The 14,749-nt window shown below is 55.7% G+C and overlaps 2 protein-coding genes across 4 annotated transcripts in view; one reads left to right on the plus strand and one right to left on the minus strand.

The window, feature by feature from the left end:
- The window catches only part of MRC2 (mannose receptor C type 2), a 53,208-nt gene extending 51,785 nt beyond the window's left edge, over positions 1-1,423 (plus strand). Inside the window, exon 30 of one of the 2 annotated variants that reach the window (XM_037163688.2) lies at positions 87-1,423. In XM_037163688.2, coding sequence (XP_037019583.2) covers positions 87-310 — 224 coding nt within the window. In that variant the 3' untranslated portion in view covers positions 311-1,423. The remainder of the gene's footprint in view (positions 1-86) is intronic. The other variant, XM_037163689.2, reaches the window with a different exon arrangement.
- Positions 1,424-8,540: 7,117 nt separating this feature from the next.
- The window catches only part of MARCHF10 (membrane associated ring-CH-type finger 10), a 72,889-nt gene continuing 66,680 nt past the window's right edge, over positions 8,541-14,749 (minus strand). The window contains exons 9-11 of one of the 2 annotated variants that reach the window (XM_037163716.2): positions 12,336-12,378; positions 9,934-9,993; positions 8,541-8,956 (exon numbers count right to left, since the gene is read on the minus strand). In XM_037163716.2, coding sequence (XP_037019611.2) covers positions 8,895-8,956; positions 9,934-9,993; positions 12,336-12,378 — 165 coding nt within the window. In that variant the 3' untranslated portion in view covers positions 8,541-8,894. The remainder of the gene's footprint in view (positions 8,957-9,933; positions 9,994-12,335; positions 12,379-14,749) is intronic. The other variant, XM_037163717.2, reaches the window with a different exon arrangement.

The following is a 14,749-nucleotide window of genomic DNA, read 5'->3' on the forward strand; positions in this document are numbered from 1 at the left end:
AAGGCAGGGCCGAGACTCCTTTTCCCTGCATGTCGGGAGGGGGGCCAGTGGCAGGGCTTCCTGACTGAGTGTCCGTCTTGGCGCAGCAGCGCTCCCAGAGAACCCGGCGGCCCTGGTGGTGGTGCTGATGGCGGTGCTGCTGCTCCTGGCCCTGGTGACCGCGGCCGTGATCCTCTACCGGCGGCGACAGAGTGTCGAGCGTGGGGCCTTTGAGGGCGCGCGCTACAGCCGCAGCTCCTCCAGCCCCTGCGAGGCCACTGAGAAGAACATTCTGGTGTCTGACATGGAAATGAACGAGCAGCAGGAGTAGAGCCAAGGGCATGGGCAGGGCCCCGGCGGGAGGAGCTGGGTCAGCTGGGCCCTCCCTGTCCCAGCCACCAGGGCAGGTGGCCCGTGGAGGGGTGTCCTTGGGAGCCGCCACAGGGGCTGGGGCTGGGCATGGCCTGGGCTGGTGGGGTCCCTCCCTCCCTTGAGGGCTGGGCTGAGACCGGGTTGAGCGCAGCGTGGTGTTTCCTTTTTTTGGGGTCCTAAGGTCTAAGGGCTTGACCTGGACTTGTGCCCCCACAGTAACCAGAAGCAGGACAAAGCCTCTTTCTGCCTCTTTCTCCATAGACCCACCCCCTGCCCAGGCCTGCTGACCAAGCCCCGGGACCCCCTTCTCACTGTGGAGCCTGAGGAGCCCCCGCAGAGCCCTCAGCCAGCCCCTGTCGCTTTTCTCCTTCCCACCTGGCAGCCTCAGCTCTGCGCCCCTTACCACGGCCCCTCGCCTCGCTTCTCACTCCGCCCTTCCTTCTGAGCCAGAGCCCTGGGGCTTGGGGAGTCCTCCTGTTCTTAGTGGGGGTCAACTTGAGGAGTTCAAACATCCATCACTCCTGTGCTTGCTAGGGTGGCCTCGGGGCATGGCAGGGGCGGCCTGGGTCAGGCCTGAGAACCAGGGTGCCACTGGGGTGTCAGCTGGGCTGGAGACAGGACCGAGGAGTTGACTGGGCTAGGCTGGGGTGTCATCTCCTGCCGGTCGGGGGAGGGCTCTAAAGAGTCCCCTGTGGGGACCAAAATAATTTCCTTAATGTTTCCAGCTCCTGGCTCTGATTTGGAGGGAGAGAAGAGGGTTGCCAGAGACCTGGGGGACCTCAGAGAAGCGGCAGCCTGGGTTAGCTCCAGGTGCGCGCCCTCTAGTGGGGTCCAGAGGAACAGCACCTGTGCCCCTGGTGTGGCCCGTGCAGGGAGCTGACTCCGCCTTTCCGAGGCCGGGATCCCAGCCCCAGTGGAGTGTACGGCCAGTCCTGGTGCCACCGAGCAGGACAATGTGAACATGGACTCAAAGACATGGTCCTTTTTTGTAGTTCTTTTTTTAATGTGCCATTATTGTAAAAAAAAACCTAAAAAGAAAAGCACACAAATAAAACACCTTTAAGAGGCTTGAGAGAGGGGTTCCTGCTGTGTCCTATGGTGGGCCTCGTTCCTCAGATCACTTAAGAGATAAATGTCATGTTTTAGCTGGCATCACTCGTTATTTCCGCAGTGCACCATTTGGCTTCTGTCGCTGGCCCCCCCGGGGACACCTTCACTCTGGTCTCCTCTTCTGGGACCTCACCTTCCTGGGCCTGCTCACCCTCCTATTCCTGGGGAGTTGTGTGGGTGTGAGCTCGGGTGACAGTTCAACCTCCAGCAGCTGTAAAATGGGAGAACAGGACTCACCTGTGAGGGCTGTTTGAAGGATGTTGGAGGATTAAGTGAGGTCACCTGTGCAAAGCAGTTAGCGCAGCACCTCGAGCTCATGCAGTCAGAGCCCATGAACGCCAGCTGTTACTGTTATTTCTGGGCGATGGCTCTGAGGGGAGCATTTGGGGTGTCCAGGGAAGCCCTGGGTGGGGGCTCCACACCATCCACCTTCCAGGGCAGCTTTTGAGCTTCAGGAAGACACACACTTGACTTTGGAGCTTGGGCTCTGAAACCACCCAGAGGCAGGGGAATGGATCGCCGGACTTCCCCCGACCTGCCTTCACTCGTTCAGAGGATACTTGAGACGGAGACACAGTAAGGAACAAAGAGACAGCCCTGCCAACACAGGATGGTCCACTCTGCCAGGTCAGCCAGGTGCTGTGAGGAAGGCTAAAGCCAGCCAAGGGGAGGGTGTGTTGGTTTGCTCGTTGGTTGGGGAGGGTCTCACCAGAGGGAGGTGAGGGGTGAACAGTGCAGACAGGGAGGCCAGGTCCCAGGCACCAGGAACAGCAAGTGCCCATGGCGCTGTTATGGGGGTCCTGGAGCTTTAGGGGACCAACAGGGAGGCCAGGCTGGCCGGACCTGGGGGTGGGCAGCATGGAGGGGCAGAGGCGGGGCAGTTGGCAGGAGCACAGCTGCCCAGTAGTGGAGAGCATGGGTGTCGGTTTAAGCAGAGTGGGGAGTCCGTGGGAATGCCTGATCCGATTGACCTTTTAAGAAGGTGTTTTGGCTTGTGGTGGTCAGATTGTATGCGCGTCGTACCTTATTCCTGGTTTTGAAAAACTAGTTTCTCCTGCTCTGAGTAGGCAGTAGTACCACAGGGCTCAAAGCCTAAATGACATAAGAAAGATACACATTGAGAAGTTTCACCCTGTTCTTATCTAGCCATTTTCTGAGTCCAAGGCTGAGGTCAAGTCTAAGGCCCTTCTGCAGCTTCCTTTGGGAGCTAAATCCCCAGTCACGGCCCACAGCTCAGCTGTAGGGAGCCACCCTGGGGCCAAAGCCCTGGCTTTGGGAAGGAAAAGCTGAGGAAGCGAGGACTCAAATGCCCAGGCTGCCTGGAGGCAGTGGCTGGTTGAGTGTCCAGAGGTTTAAATTGCTCCCGAAATACCTGTCCTCACTCCCCTCTGCCGGAGCCCTGCTCCACCCGCTAGTGGTTCGGACAGCTTCGCAGGCCTTGCCCCCCCGCCCAGACTTGTTCTACGCCTCCTTGCTGGGAAGCTCCCCACTACCAGAGGAGGCTAAGGGAAGGAGGAAGGCTCTGGGCCCAGCTATTTGCCTCTGGCCCCCGGATAGCCCTGTGTTACCAGAGCGCAGGACAGAGCTTTCTTTCTGCTCATGTCAATCTGCTAAGCACCAGCACCTCCTCCACGCACCCTCTCTGCCGGGAGGGGCATGCCCTGAGACCCATCCCCGTGGGCCAGGCAGAGGGCACTGTGTGCCAGGCACCGCGCCCAGCCTTCCCTGGCAGGAAGGAACCAGCCCGGCTCTGGCCACCTGGACCTTCAGTGACAGCTCGCCGAATCCATGAATGAGTGGGAGAGCAGTGTCAGGCCTTTAACAGCCTCTTCTTGTCAGGGCTAGAGATGCCTCCTCCCAGGTGTCCTGGCAGGGCTGGCCTGGCCCAGTGGGCAGCGCTGGGAGGCCGCGGGGGTGGGGAGCCGGCCAGCCACACCACGTGGCTCTCCTGGAACGGAGCCACCCGAGCCTGCCAGGCGGCTTTGAGCACGAGGGCTGAGTCCGCGGCAGGGACAAGGCGAAGATTTCATCCTGAGGGAGGACCCCAAGAAAGAAAGGTGGGAAGAGGGAGGCAAAGGGAGAGGCGTGGGGACAAGTACAGAGAGGCTGCCGGGGCGACCAGCATGAGATCAAAGTGCCCAGATGTTCTTAATCTTAGGGGCTGGGCTGCCAAGAGCCTCAGGAAAAGGCTGACTTCAATCTTGAGCTGCAGATTTTAGTCCACTCTCATCTGCAAGACCAGGCGGGGCGCCAGCCCTGGAGAGAAAGGAAGGAGAGAAGCCACAAGCCGGCACTTCCCGACTGAAATGGAGTTAGTGCTGGCAGTCAATGCAAAAAAAAAAAAAAAAGGACTCTTGTGTACTGGCCGATGGCAGAACTTTCATTTTGGGCCTTATTGGGAAATGCTGGTCAGTGGAGGTTTTTTCCTCCTTTCCTCCTCAAAGTTCTGAGGTCTACAGACATCCAGGGATTTTGTCCTCGTCGTCCCGTGTCCCTGCGGGCTGATGCAGAGACACCCGTCTGTGCCTCCCCAGGGCTTGGGAAACTGTGGGCGGTGTCTTTCCCTTTCCGGGGTGTGTATCTGAGATTTCCGTCACTGCTCCGGATACACCATTCATTCCTCCGCGGTGACGATAGTGACGGAAATGTCGATTGAGTAGTTACTGGTGCTGCCCTGTTCTAACTGCTTGTCGTGAATTAACTCCCTTTATTCTCTATACACACCAGGAGGTAGGTGCTCTAGAGCTTTTGCAGATGAGCAAACTGAGGCCCAAAGAGAGGAACTTGCCCTGCCCGTCCCTCCTTCACCCTTACTGTGCTGTAGAAAGTGTGGGGTGGGCAGCGAGTGCTGGACAGCCCTCACCGCTCTTTGCAGTCTTGCAGTCAGGCTCTGAGATGCAAGAACCTTGTCTCAACCTGTCGTCAGGGTTCCAGAAGCCTCTTTTGAGAATGAATCTCTTTCCTTTTGTTCCATGGCTTCCCTTCCAAGGCAGGGACAGGTCGCCCCAGCTTTTCGGAAGTAGAGTGTTCCTATGAACATTCTGTAGGTCGGAAAGACTCAAAGGGAAGGTGAGCATCTCTAGACCCCAAATTCAATGCATACATCAGGTCTTTATTTCATTCACCATGATCCAAACGCTCCCTTATGTCCAGTTTTACACCGAGTGTGACATCTTTGCGCGCGCTCAGGCTGTTCTGACACCTCAGGGCGCATCCCGCTGACAGGTGCACAGAGCAAGTCCAGCCGGAGCGCGGCCCTCCCAGACTCAGTTCGGGGCTCTGGCGGCTGCTCTGCTGAGTGCAGTTCCTGGGATCGCGGTGCTCTCACTGCTTCCGCAAGGGCCCGCTGCAAAACTAACACTGAACACTGTTGTCACCTTTTGCCTTTCTTCGTAAAAGTGAAAATCTTCTTCGGATTTCCTTGGTTAGCAAACACAGTACTAGTGTAGGTCTTTCATAAAAGTGCGGTGGCAGGAAGAGAACTTTCAAAAAGCAGGGGCCACTTAGGTCGCCTGGGCTGGGGTAGGACCCTGCGGAATGATGCAGAGAATGCACAGAGATGGGCTGGGCTCGGGTACCGTATCGACACCGACAAGCTCTTGGATGTGTTAAAGCTCACATCCATTTCCCCAGTGAAGTCGGCCCTCCCCAAGCCACTGAGCAGTGGGGCGCTCTCTTCCCTTCTCCTCCTGCTCTTCCAGGTCCCACTTCCCTCATCTCTCCAGTCTGGGTTGGTGGCTTTTGGTGGCTCCCTAACAGCTGTGTTTGGACCCTCAGCTCCCTGACCTGACCTTGGATGTGGGCGAGGGGGTGGGGAACGGGTTCCCCCACCCAGTGACCCCATTCTAGCCAGCTGCTCCTGCCCACATCTCTGTTCCTGGCCTGTCCTCCCCACTCCACCTCTCTGCTTGCCTGGGCCCACCATCCTTCAAGGCCCTTTCCCTTGTCCCGCTGACTTCGGAGCTGGATGAGGAGGAGCTGATGAAGGATGTTCTCTCAGCCAGAAGCAGGCCTCGGCCAACAGGCCGACGAGCACCCTGCACATTGGGGTGCCTGACTTCCTTGAGCGCAGATTTTGTGATGATTCATTTTATGTGTCTACTCAACGGGGCCAAGGTGAAACATTACCTGAGAGGGTGTGTGAGGGTGTTTTCCAAGGAGACTGGCATGTGAACTGGTGGACTGTGAAGGACATCGCCTCCCTAGTGCGGGTGGACGTCCTTCCATCTGCTGAGGGCCTGAAGGGAGGGAAAGGGCGCGTTCTCCCTCTGTTTGAGCGGGGCCATCATCTTCTCCTGCCCTCGGGCAGCTGCAGTCCTGGTTCGTGGACCCCTGGACCTAGACAGGACCCACACACACCACTGGTTCTCCTGGCCCTCAGGCTTTCGGGGTTGAACTGGAACATAATACGTCGCTGGCTTTCCAGGGTCTTCCGCTTACAGATGGCAGATCATGGGGCTTTCAACTTCTATAACGGCATGAGCCAACCCTCCTAGTAAGTTTCTTCCCGTAGATCTGTGTAAATGCTGTTGGTTCTGTTTCTCTGGAGAACCCTAATCAGGTTTCCTCCCTTGTTGTAGGGAGTTAGTGACATCTGCCTCACAGGCTGACGTGCGAAGATTAAAGGTGAATGAAAAATGTTATCCCCAGGCCCAGCCCGCAGCAACACCCGTAGACGCATTTTCTCCGTTTGACTTTTTCTGTATGTGTCCTGTTGCCCCAGTGTGACTGAGCTCCAAGAGGGCGGACATCATGCATTTTTTTCCCGGGTCCTCACAACCTGGCACGTAGTTGATGGTGGGTAAATGCTGAGGGTCATGATGCCAGCTCACTGAAGAGCCAGAGGCTTGGGAAGACCCTGTGTCCCAGCCACTGTGTGGCAGCCACGTAGATTTGGGTGATGTCTACCCCGGTATAGAGGGGAAAGATAGCCCTTTGCATCACTGTCTTTTATTGAGTTGGCGAAAAAGTCCATTAGGTTTTTCCTGTACGCTGGCTCTAGTAGCGCTTAGTTGTCTGTAAACTTTGTTCGAAACCATTTGTGCGATTGTGTTCTGATGGCTGCCGTATCAGTGTGCATTTAAAAAACTTACCGCACTTGAATTTTTGTGCAACCAATTTAATAGCAAAGATGGAAGAAAATACACAATGTTTTCAGTATATTAGGCTTCATCATTTCAAGAAAGGTAAAAAAACAACTGAAACGCAAAAAAAGATTTGTGCAGTGTGTGGAGAAGGTGCTGTGACTGGTCAAATGTGTCAAAAGTGGTTTGCGAAGTTTCTTGCTGGAGATTTCTCACTGGATGATGCTCCATGGTCAGGCAGACCAGTTGAAGTTGACACTGATCAAATCGAGACATCGGTTGAGAACAGTCAACGTTCTACCATGTGGGAGAGAGAGCTGATGTACTCAAAATATCCAAGTCAATAAAGTTTTTGGTAAAAATGAAAAAATACGTCTTTTATTTTACAGGAAAAGAAATGTAACACTTTTTGGCCAACCCAATAGTAAATGAGACTTGATCTCAGTTGGTGCCTCTGGCCACGAGAAGCCCCAGCGCGGACCCCTGGGCCGCCACCAGGTGGCGCTGGTGATGCGGGTCGGTAGCAGTGCACCCCAGGCATCGCGGGAGGTGCTCCGGGTTGTGTTGGTAAAACCACACACAGTTTTTGTAGAAAGAGATCGTTTTCAAGAACCTCACGCAGGCGGATGTAGACCTGTGACTGTCTCAGTGTCACTGCCTCCAACAGTCGCACTGATTGTGGACTTGACTGTCGGGATGTTTACGTGGCTACCCCAAACCCCGTCCAGCTCTCTGCACGCTGACTCTCAAATGTTCCTTGTCCCCTCCGAGCCGTTTCTGAGTCGTGGCTCCGAGATAAACGTCTGCTCCTCAGTTGACTTTGAAGTTCCATAGAAAAATAAAGGCCCATTTCCTTAGAGAATTGTTAGAGCTTGGGGCTCCATTTGTGAAGGGAGGAATTGAGGTTTTAAAAATTTTATTTACTTCATGAGATATTTCCGACTTGAACGACGTTCCTAGGCCCTGTTAACATGCAGAAGTGTCTGCTTTGATCTTTGACCTTGGAGGCAGGCCGCCTGGTTGAATCTACTTGTTCGTAGCAGTTTAGTCGCTGTGTTTGAGGAACGCAGAGGAATGGGACAAGATTCTGAGGTGATTCGAGTACAGTCTTCCCAACACCCTGTCGGCACCGTCACTCGTTTCCGGTGACACCCTCTTTGCAGCAAAATCTGCAGCAGCTGCTCCAGGTTGGGGGAGTGTGGCTCTCAGAGGTGGGGGGGACACTCTGGTTTCCTTCATTATTCCCCACCCCACCACCCTTTCTCTGTTTCTCCAGATTTTAGAAAATTGACTGAGGATTGTTTTATAATTAGATCATAGGATTCACCCACTCACTGTAAGTGCAGTTTAGCAAACTTGAGCGAATTTGTCCAGTTGGGAAGCATCCGTACAGACCCGCTTTAGGACGCCTCCATCCCCCCAAACCCTCCCGAGAGGCACCCGGTCACTGCTCCCAGTCCCGCCCCCGTGACCACCGATCCTCCTGTCTCCACAGTTTTGCCTTTCCTCGAAATTGCACATAAACAGAATCACGACATGTGTCTTCTGTGTCTGGCTTATTTCACTTAGCATACTGTTTTGTGTGTAGCAGTAGTTTGTGCCATCCAGCTTCCCCCCACTTCTTTTTCTTCCACGTACACACACACACACACACACACACACACACACACACACACAGAAACACACCATTTTCTTATGAGCCTCTGGCATTTTGTATCCTGTTTGATCTAGCCTTTGGGGCCCAAGATGTAGTTAGAAGCGTGGGGCCCACACACCAAACAGGTCCTTGGGGGGCACCTAAGGGGCAGCCAGGCAGCCAACGATTCTAGCCCATGGGCATCAGGGACACATCATCCCTCCTGAGACTGATGGTGGGACGCAGGCAGTGGGGGTGGGGAGGGGTTTGTGCTTCCCTCTCCTCCCAGCTGAGACGAGCCTTTGTCCAATGAGACCGAAATAAGCTCACGGTGAAGCGGGGTAAATTAAGTCAGTTTATTGAATACGTGGCTCAATTCTACTTGCTGGAGGCATGAACAAGTGCCCTCAGCAGAGGGACCCCAGGCCACTGGGCCTGTCAGGGCTGCTGGGCCCCTGGGGCTTCTGGGCTGAGAGCAGCAGCAGGACAGCCTGTGGGGGCTCTGCGGGGCCAGGCTGCCGTGCCTGTGCTGTCTGGGACTGTTGTCCCAGATGCTCAAGCCAGACCCCAAGAAGAGAGTGGCAGAAGGTGAAAATGGTAACTGCAGACACATTGGTTTTGGTTTCAGTAAACGGGAGGAAGGGGGGGCACCTGGGGGCAGAGAGGGCGGCTGGGGGAGAGGTCTCTGCCGAACTCCGTGCCCAGCGCCCTTGCTAGATGACCCGGCTGTTGCCTTGATAAATGCCATTTTCGTTTCCATCTCCCAGCTCAGAATCTGGAAAGCAAGGAGATGTCTCAGACTGTGGAGCCGTGGCAGACTGCGGGATCTGGCTCGGAGGGTGTGGCATTGCTGCCCCTTTGCCCCAACCCCAGCCCAGTGGCCAGCCACACACTGCAGGGCGGGAACAGTGTGGAGGGCTGACGGAGACCGCAGCCTGGGGCTGGGCAATTTCAGACTGCCCACTGGGCTTCCAGCCAGGCCAGGGCAGCTGGAGTGTAAGGCCCTCAATGAAAGCATCTTACTCATCCCCACACCCCCACGCAGCCTGGTGCTGCAAACGTGTGCAGGATGAAGAGCCGGGGGAGCCTCTCACGGCAATACTGCCACATAAACGCTCACTTCCTTGTCAGGAAGGAGGGGAACTGGCCTGCGTTTTCAATGAAGTCTTTCAGAGACCCAATGGCTGGAAGCAGAGGGTCATGTGATGGGAAGGAGGGAGGGAGGGCAGAGAGGCAGTGGGGTCTGAGTGAGGGGATAGAGTGTGGGTAGGGGCTCTTTATTCTTGGAGGAAACTCTTGTTCTCAATATGTCTCCCCCCCCCCCCCGGCTTAAGTGAGTGCTCCCTGACTATTTGAATAGGTTGTTTTTTGAATATTGAAGGAGGCCAAGGAGCAGGAGCAGCTGACACCCCCCCCACCCCCACAAGCCCTCAGCTTCCACCTCTGCAACAAGGAAGCCCCAGCCCCACAAGCTGCCTCTGTTCGTTCACCTATCCTGTTCTTTCCCCCAAAGCTTTGACTTGAGCAAACGGCGGGGAAGTGCTCTGGCCCAGCCTCTGAGGGCCTCAGGCCTGCTTCTCTCCACACCTGTACTGATAGCTGCAGGATGCATTGTTCTCCTTCCTGGCCTGGGACTTGGCTGTGGTGACAGTCATTTGTGCCAGCTGGGAAGGGGGACTGGGTCACAGAGAGGTGTAACAGGTTGTCAGACCTGGGCATCCCCACCCAGGGACTCTCCCCAGCTGCCCTTACCTCTGGTCACCTGTGGCATTTGTGTGAGGCTTCGGGTACCAGGTGCAGGAGTCGGGGTACCTGGTGAGAAGGTTGGCGTGGGCACCACAGAGCACCAAAGAGGCCGGCATCTCTTGATGCCACCTAGTGGGCCCTGATGCTTTGCCTCTTTCCCTTCCCGTTTACCTGAACTGAGCTAGGTGGCAGGTCACAGCTGTGACTCAGCTCTGGCAACCCATCTTAACAAAGTGCCGCCAACCAGGTGAGTCATGCCCGGCTGCTGGGGACTAAAGAAGAGTGTGGCCTGCGGGAAGGTGGAAGTCATGTGGCTTTGCCTCTGGTTGCCCTGGCTCGTTTCTTGATCGTGGCTCTGGCGGGAAGCCAGGCAAGGGCAGCATCTGCTCGGTGTGCTGAGACCGATCCTCTGTGCACGACTCCATCTCAGCTGCACAACCCGCCCCCCCCCCCCCCCAAGCCTCTGAGGTGTGTTTAGGGCTGGGGTCACATAGAGAGGACCTAGGTCTACATTTCCAGTGGATAACTGGCTGCCCCCACTTTGGGGCTGGTGCGGGCTTGGGGGTCCTCCTAGGCCTCGTCCCAGCTTTCTTAAACAGGATGGCAGATGACATCTCTCTCAAGCAACACAGGAGGGCAGCAGCGCAGCACAGGACGCTGGCAGGAGGGCTGGCTCCCAGGGTCTCCTCCTTGGAGACTCCTTTTTAAGGATTACCCCAGAGATGCTCTCCTCCTGCCCTCCAGTGAGGTCAGTCCTCCCTGGGGCTGGGGCTTGGAGACCCGGATGCCCCTTTCCTACCCCTCAATTCGGCCCCCTTCGGGGAAAGGCTTCGTCCTCTTCAGAGCCTCCAGCAGAGCGGCAGCGGCCTGTGCCTGGCACTAGGGGGCGCCCCTGCACAGCCGAACCTACCAGGGCGCCCCAGGTTTCCCCCTAACCGGGAAGAGACGCAAGCCTCCCGGGCTGGGGCTCCGGCTGGGGAGGGGCGCAGCCGGGCGCTGCGCCGAGACCTTAGCCGGGGCCTCGGGCGTCCTCCCGGCACCCAAAGTCGGCTCACTGTCGAGCTCTTCCCAGAGCAGGGTCTTGGGCTAAATGCCGCGATTAGGACCAGCGAGGCGAGGCGCTGAGGCGTTTTCTACCAGAAGGGGTGTGTGCGTCCGCAACACAAAGGTCTTTCTCAACCGCACAGCTCCCTTCCCGCTCGCTCCCTGCTGGCTGCTGGAGCTGGAGCAACCGCTCAGGGTTGGCCCTGGTGACAATACTGGGTGGCCGGTGTGGCCTCCAAGAGTGGCCCCTGGAGGACGTGAAGGGGGCACTGGGCCGTCACTGGCTCAGTAGGATACTGTGTTGCGACTAGGACTGGGGCTCTATGGGCTCCTTTTGTGAACAGAGGGAAGGCCTGTCCTTTCCCTCCCCGCTCTCCATCTCCATCCCCCCCCCCCAGGGTTCTCAGGGGAGTGTGCCCAGAATAGTAAACTGAGTTCTCTAGTGTCATAATCTGGGCCTCACCCTGTGCGGTTGTGAGGTGGTTCAGCTTCTCCCCCAGGCAGGTCTTTGGGGGTTCCCTGAAAGCATCTTTGTGACCAGCTATGTCCTGATCACCAGGGTCTCACCCCTTGGCCCCTTGGAGTCTCTGGGAGGGGCCCAGGAATTAACTTTTGGTTTGGTAAGTCCTCAGGTGATTCTGATGGCAAAGCCAGTGTGGAAATTACTGTTCTAAGTCTTTTAGGGCAGGCAGTTGTGAAATTTCTCCCCAGAAGAACCTCTGGGGATGGAATTGTCACAGCCCGCCCTCAGGCCACCATAATGTTGATCCTCCCTGATGATGGAGAAGCTCTCCCTGAGTCCGACTGCTTTAATTAACTATATTCTCTTCAGTTGGGTTTTCCATGAGATAATGAGCCTGCTTGAAGACAGGCTTGCCTCCTATGAGGGGCCTTTTTTTAGGAATCCAGCAGACCCACTTGATTGGGCTGAATAGTGAGGAAATCCAACAAAAGCCACCAGCCTGTGATTGAATGTGGTCGCTTCCGGTAATGGCTAAACAGCCCCTTCCAGGGTTTGGAAGATAACCAAGAGGCTCCCGGTACTGGAGGCTGGAGCATTCCAGCAGGGGAAGAGGAAAAAAACCTGCAGCCAGTCATCCTATGCCTGACAATACCGTCTTCCCTTTTGTTGGCCCTTTTCCTTGCTTTCAGGGTGAATTAAAATTCTTATCTGCTCTGCATCCAGTGTACTTGAACTCGCCTTCCTGATGGCTGCAGCTAGGGTTTCCCAAGCCTTGTGGGGTTATTTTTGCCTCTGGGTGGTAGTCATTACTTCCTTCCACGGTATTAGGTTCAACGCAGTGATAGAAAGAGAGTCAATTAGCAAACACCCTCCAAATGGCAGGACTGACCCCCAAACCTACTTTCATTTTCTTCTGGTCTGGGTTGTGGGAAATTTCTTGACAACTATGAGAAAGAAGACAATGAAAAATGAGTTGTTTTTCCAGAGCAATTGTGAACATCTGTATAATTCCCTCCTCTCGGGGATGTTCTAGGAATCCCTTTACCATCAGCTTAAAGGGCCAGGGAGAAGAGGCAGAGGAACTGCAGGCACATTGATACCCCGCACCTGCGGGGCTCAGCCCGGTCCTCGCTCGACACAGCCCTGCGGTACAACCCAGGTCACCTTTGCCAGGTCAGGGCTTCTAATTTTGTCAGTGTGAGCAGACTTGCTTCCTCTCTGCAATTGATCTGAAAAGCAAAATCCCATTCTGACCGTCCGAATCACATTTTCAGGCGGTGGGGGTGAAAGCCGCGCTAATTGGCCACTTGCCTCACCACTGGCTTTGAAACAATCGCTTGTATTCTCTGCCTGGCAGGAAGCAGCAGGCCCATCAAGGCTCTGGGTTCCCTCTTTGTTCTGACTTTATGGCATTTTATGCCACAATAAGAAACACTGTGTACTCCATGGGAGCCCATTGTGCCAGGCTGGGAGGACGTGGGCTCGTACGGAAGGCTGGTACACTTCCTCCAGGAGAAGAGGGGTTTTGTGACAGGCTGGGGGACAATATAAGGGGTGCCAGGCACCGTTACTGGGGCAACTGGCTGCCCAGAGTGGAGGCAGCTTTGGCCCCTGGAGCACCTCTCACCCACAGGCCAGGAAGAGGGCAGGGGGAGGATGGAATTTCTCATAGAGGAGCAGCCCAGTCACCTGGTAAATTATACATCAGGACTCTGTTCACCCAGCTTCATCCTGCCTCGAGGCTCTGGGCCAGGTGATCGGATCTGTCTGAACCAGCTCTCTCACTCCACCGGAAATGCCATCTTGGTGAATGTGGGCCAAGTGTGGGCGTCCCATAGTTTGGGTAGAGCTGGCCCTTTAAGGTGAGAGTTTTGGTTTTGTAGAAATGGCACAAATAGGGAGGGCCTACAAGAAGTCCTCCCAGCCCTGGCTGGTGTAGCTCAGTGGATTGAGTGTGGGCCTGCGAACCAAAGGATTGCCGTTCGATTCCCAGTCAGGGCACATGCCTGGGCTGCAGGCCAGTCCCCAGCAGGGGACCCACGAGAGGCAGCCATACATTGACATTTCTCTCCTTCTCTCCTTTCCTTCCCCTCTAAAGATAAATAAATTTTAAAAAAAAGTCCACCCAGCCTCACACACAAAAGGATCAGTGGATCAGTGGGATTTGAAAGCTACTTCAAGGCCTTATCTGCCTCCCAGCCAGCGGCTGTACTCCCCTCCCCACTAGTTTCTTACAGGCGAATGTTTTCCTGCAGGTGCAGAGTTAACACAGCACACTTGGGGCAGGAGACCAAGGCTGCACTGCAATGATGGGAGGGCCTGGGGTCGCTCTGCCCTTTGCCTGTGCTGACTGGGATTCTCTCCATTGTTTTACGTAGTTTAGTGAATTAGGCCCATAGAAGGTATAGAGGAGCTGTCCTGGGCAGGAGGGAGAGGGGTTCCGGGTACAGGTACGTTTCACTGGGGCATGGTGAGCATGGTAGAGATAAGACCTATGGCTATGAGGACACCCAGGACAGGGCACTTTGCAGGGGAGCAGGCCCCAAACAATGGAGGGCCCTGTGTGGGTGCTGAAAGTCAGAGATGACAGGGAAGGCACGCGAGGCTGGTGGGTCCTGTGTTCTCACGGTGGGCACTTGAGGACAACAGCAGTCACAGCTTCCTTCAGCTTGCACGCACCTCCCTCTGGGCCCACCAAGTCTGCCCTTCCCTTCCCCAGTGTCCCTGCATGAGCCCCCACCTCTGCACCATTGCCACAGCCACCCAGCTGGCTGGGTCACCCATCACCACAGTCACCATCACCACAGTCACCCCTGCAGTCCACCCTCCTCGTGCTGCTCCAGTTCTCTCTCAAAAATGCAAACCGCTTGCCAGCTAGAAACCCTTGAGTGGTGTCTGGAGCTGTACACAAACCCTGCACATCCTGCTCCCTGCTCAGCCTCTAGGCTCACTTCCTGCCAGTCACGGCCACACTCAACTCCTTGACTTTCCCAAACAGGCAAGTCTTTTCAGGTCTCTGAGCCTTTGCATTTCTCTCTGCGTGGAATGGCCTCTGCCTTCCCACCCACCCATGTCCATCTGCCACAGTCTCCAAGATTCAGTGCAAACATCACCTCCTCAGCTGGTCAGTGGCCAAGAGCAATAATGGGGGCAGCTTGGCCACCAGGCTCTCAAAGCAGCGGGAAGACCGATGGCAAAGAAGACAACCTATTTGGATTAAAAGCGAGGCCTAGGAAATGTTGGCTGGGCCTGAAGACCCTGCCTGGAGAGTCTGTCCTGGAGAAGAGTCAGTGGTGGGGGTGGGGGGTAGTCGGC

This window comes from Artibeus jamaicensis, unplaced genomic scaffold (assembly GCF_021234435.1).
Source record: "Artibeus jamaicensis isolate MK-2021 breed Jamaican fruit bat unplaced genomic scaffold, CSHL_Jam_final contig_1998, whole genome shotgun sequence".
NCBI classification, from domain to species: Eukaryota; Metazoa; Chordata; class Mammalia; order Chiroptera; family Phyllostomidae; genus Artibeus; species Artibeus jamaicensis.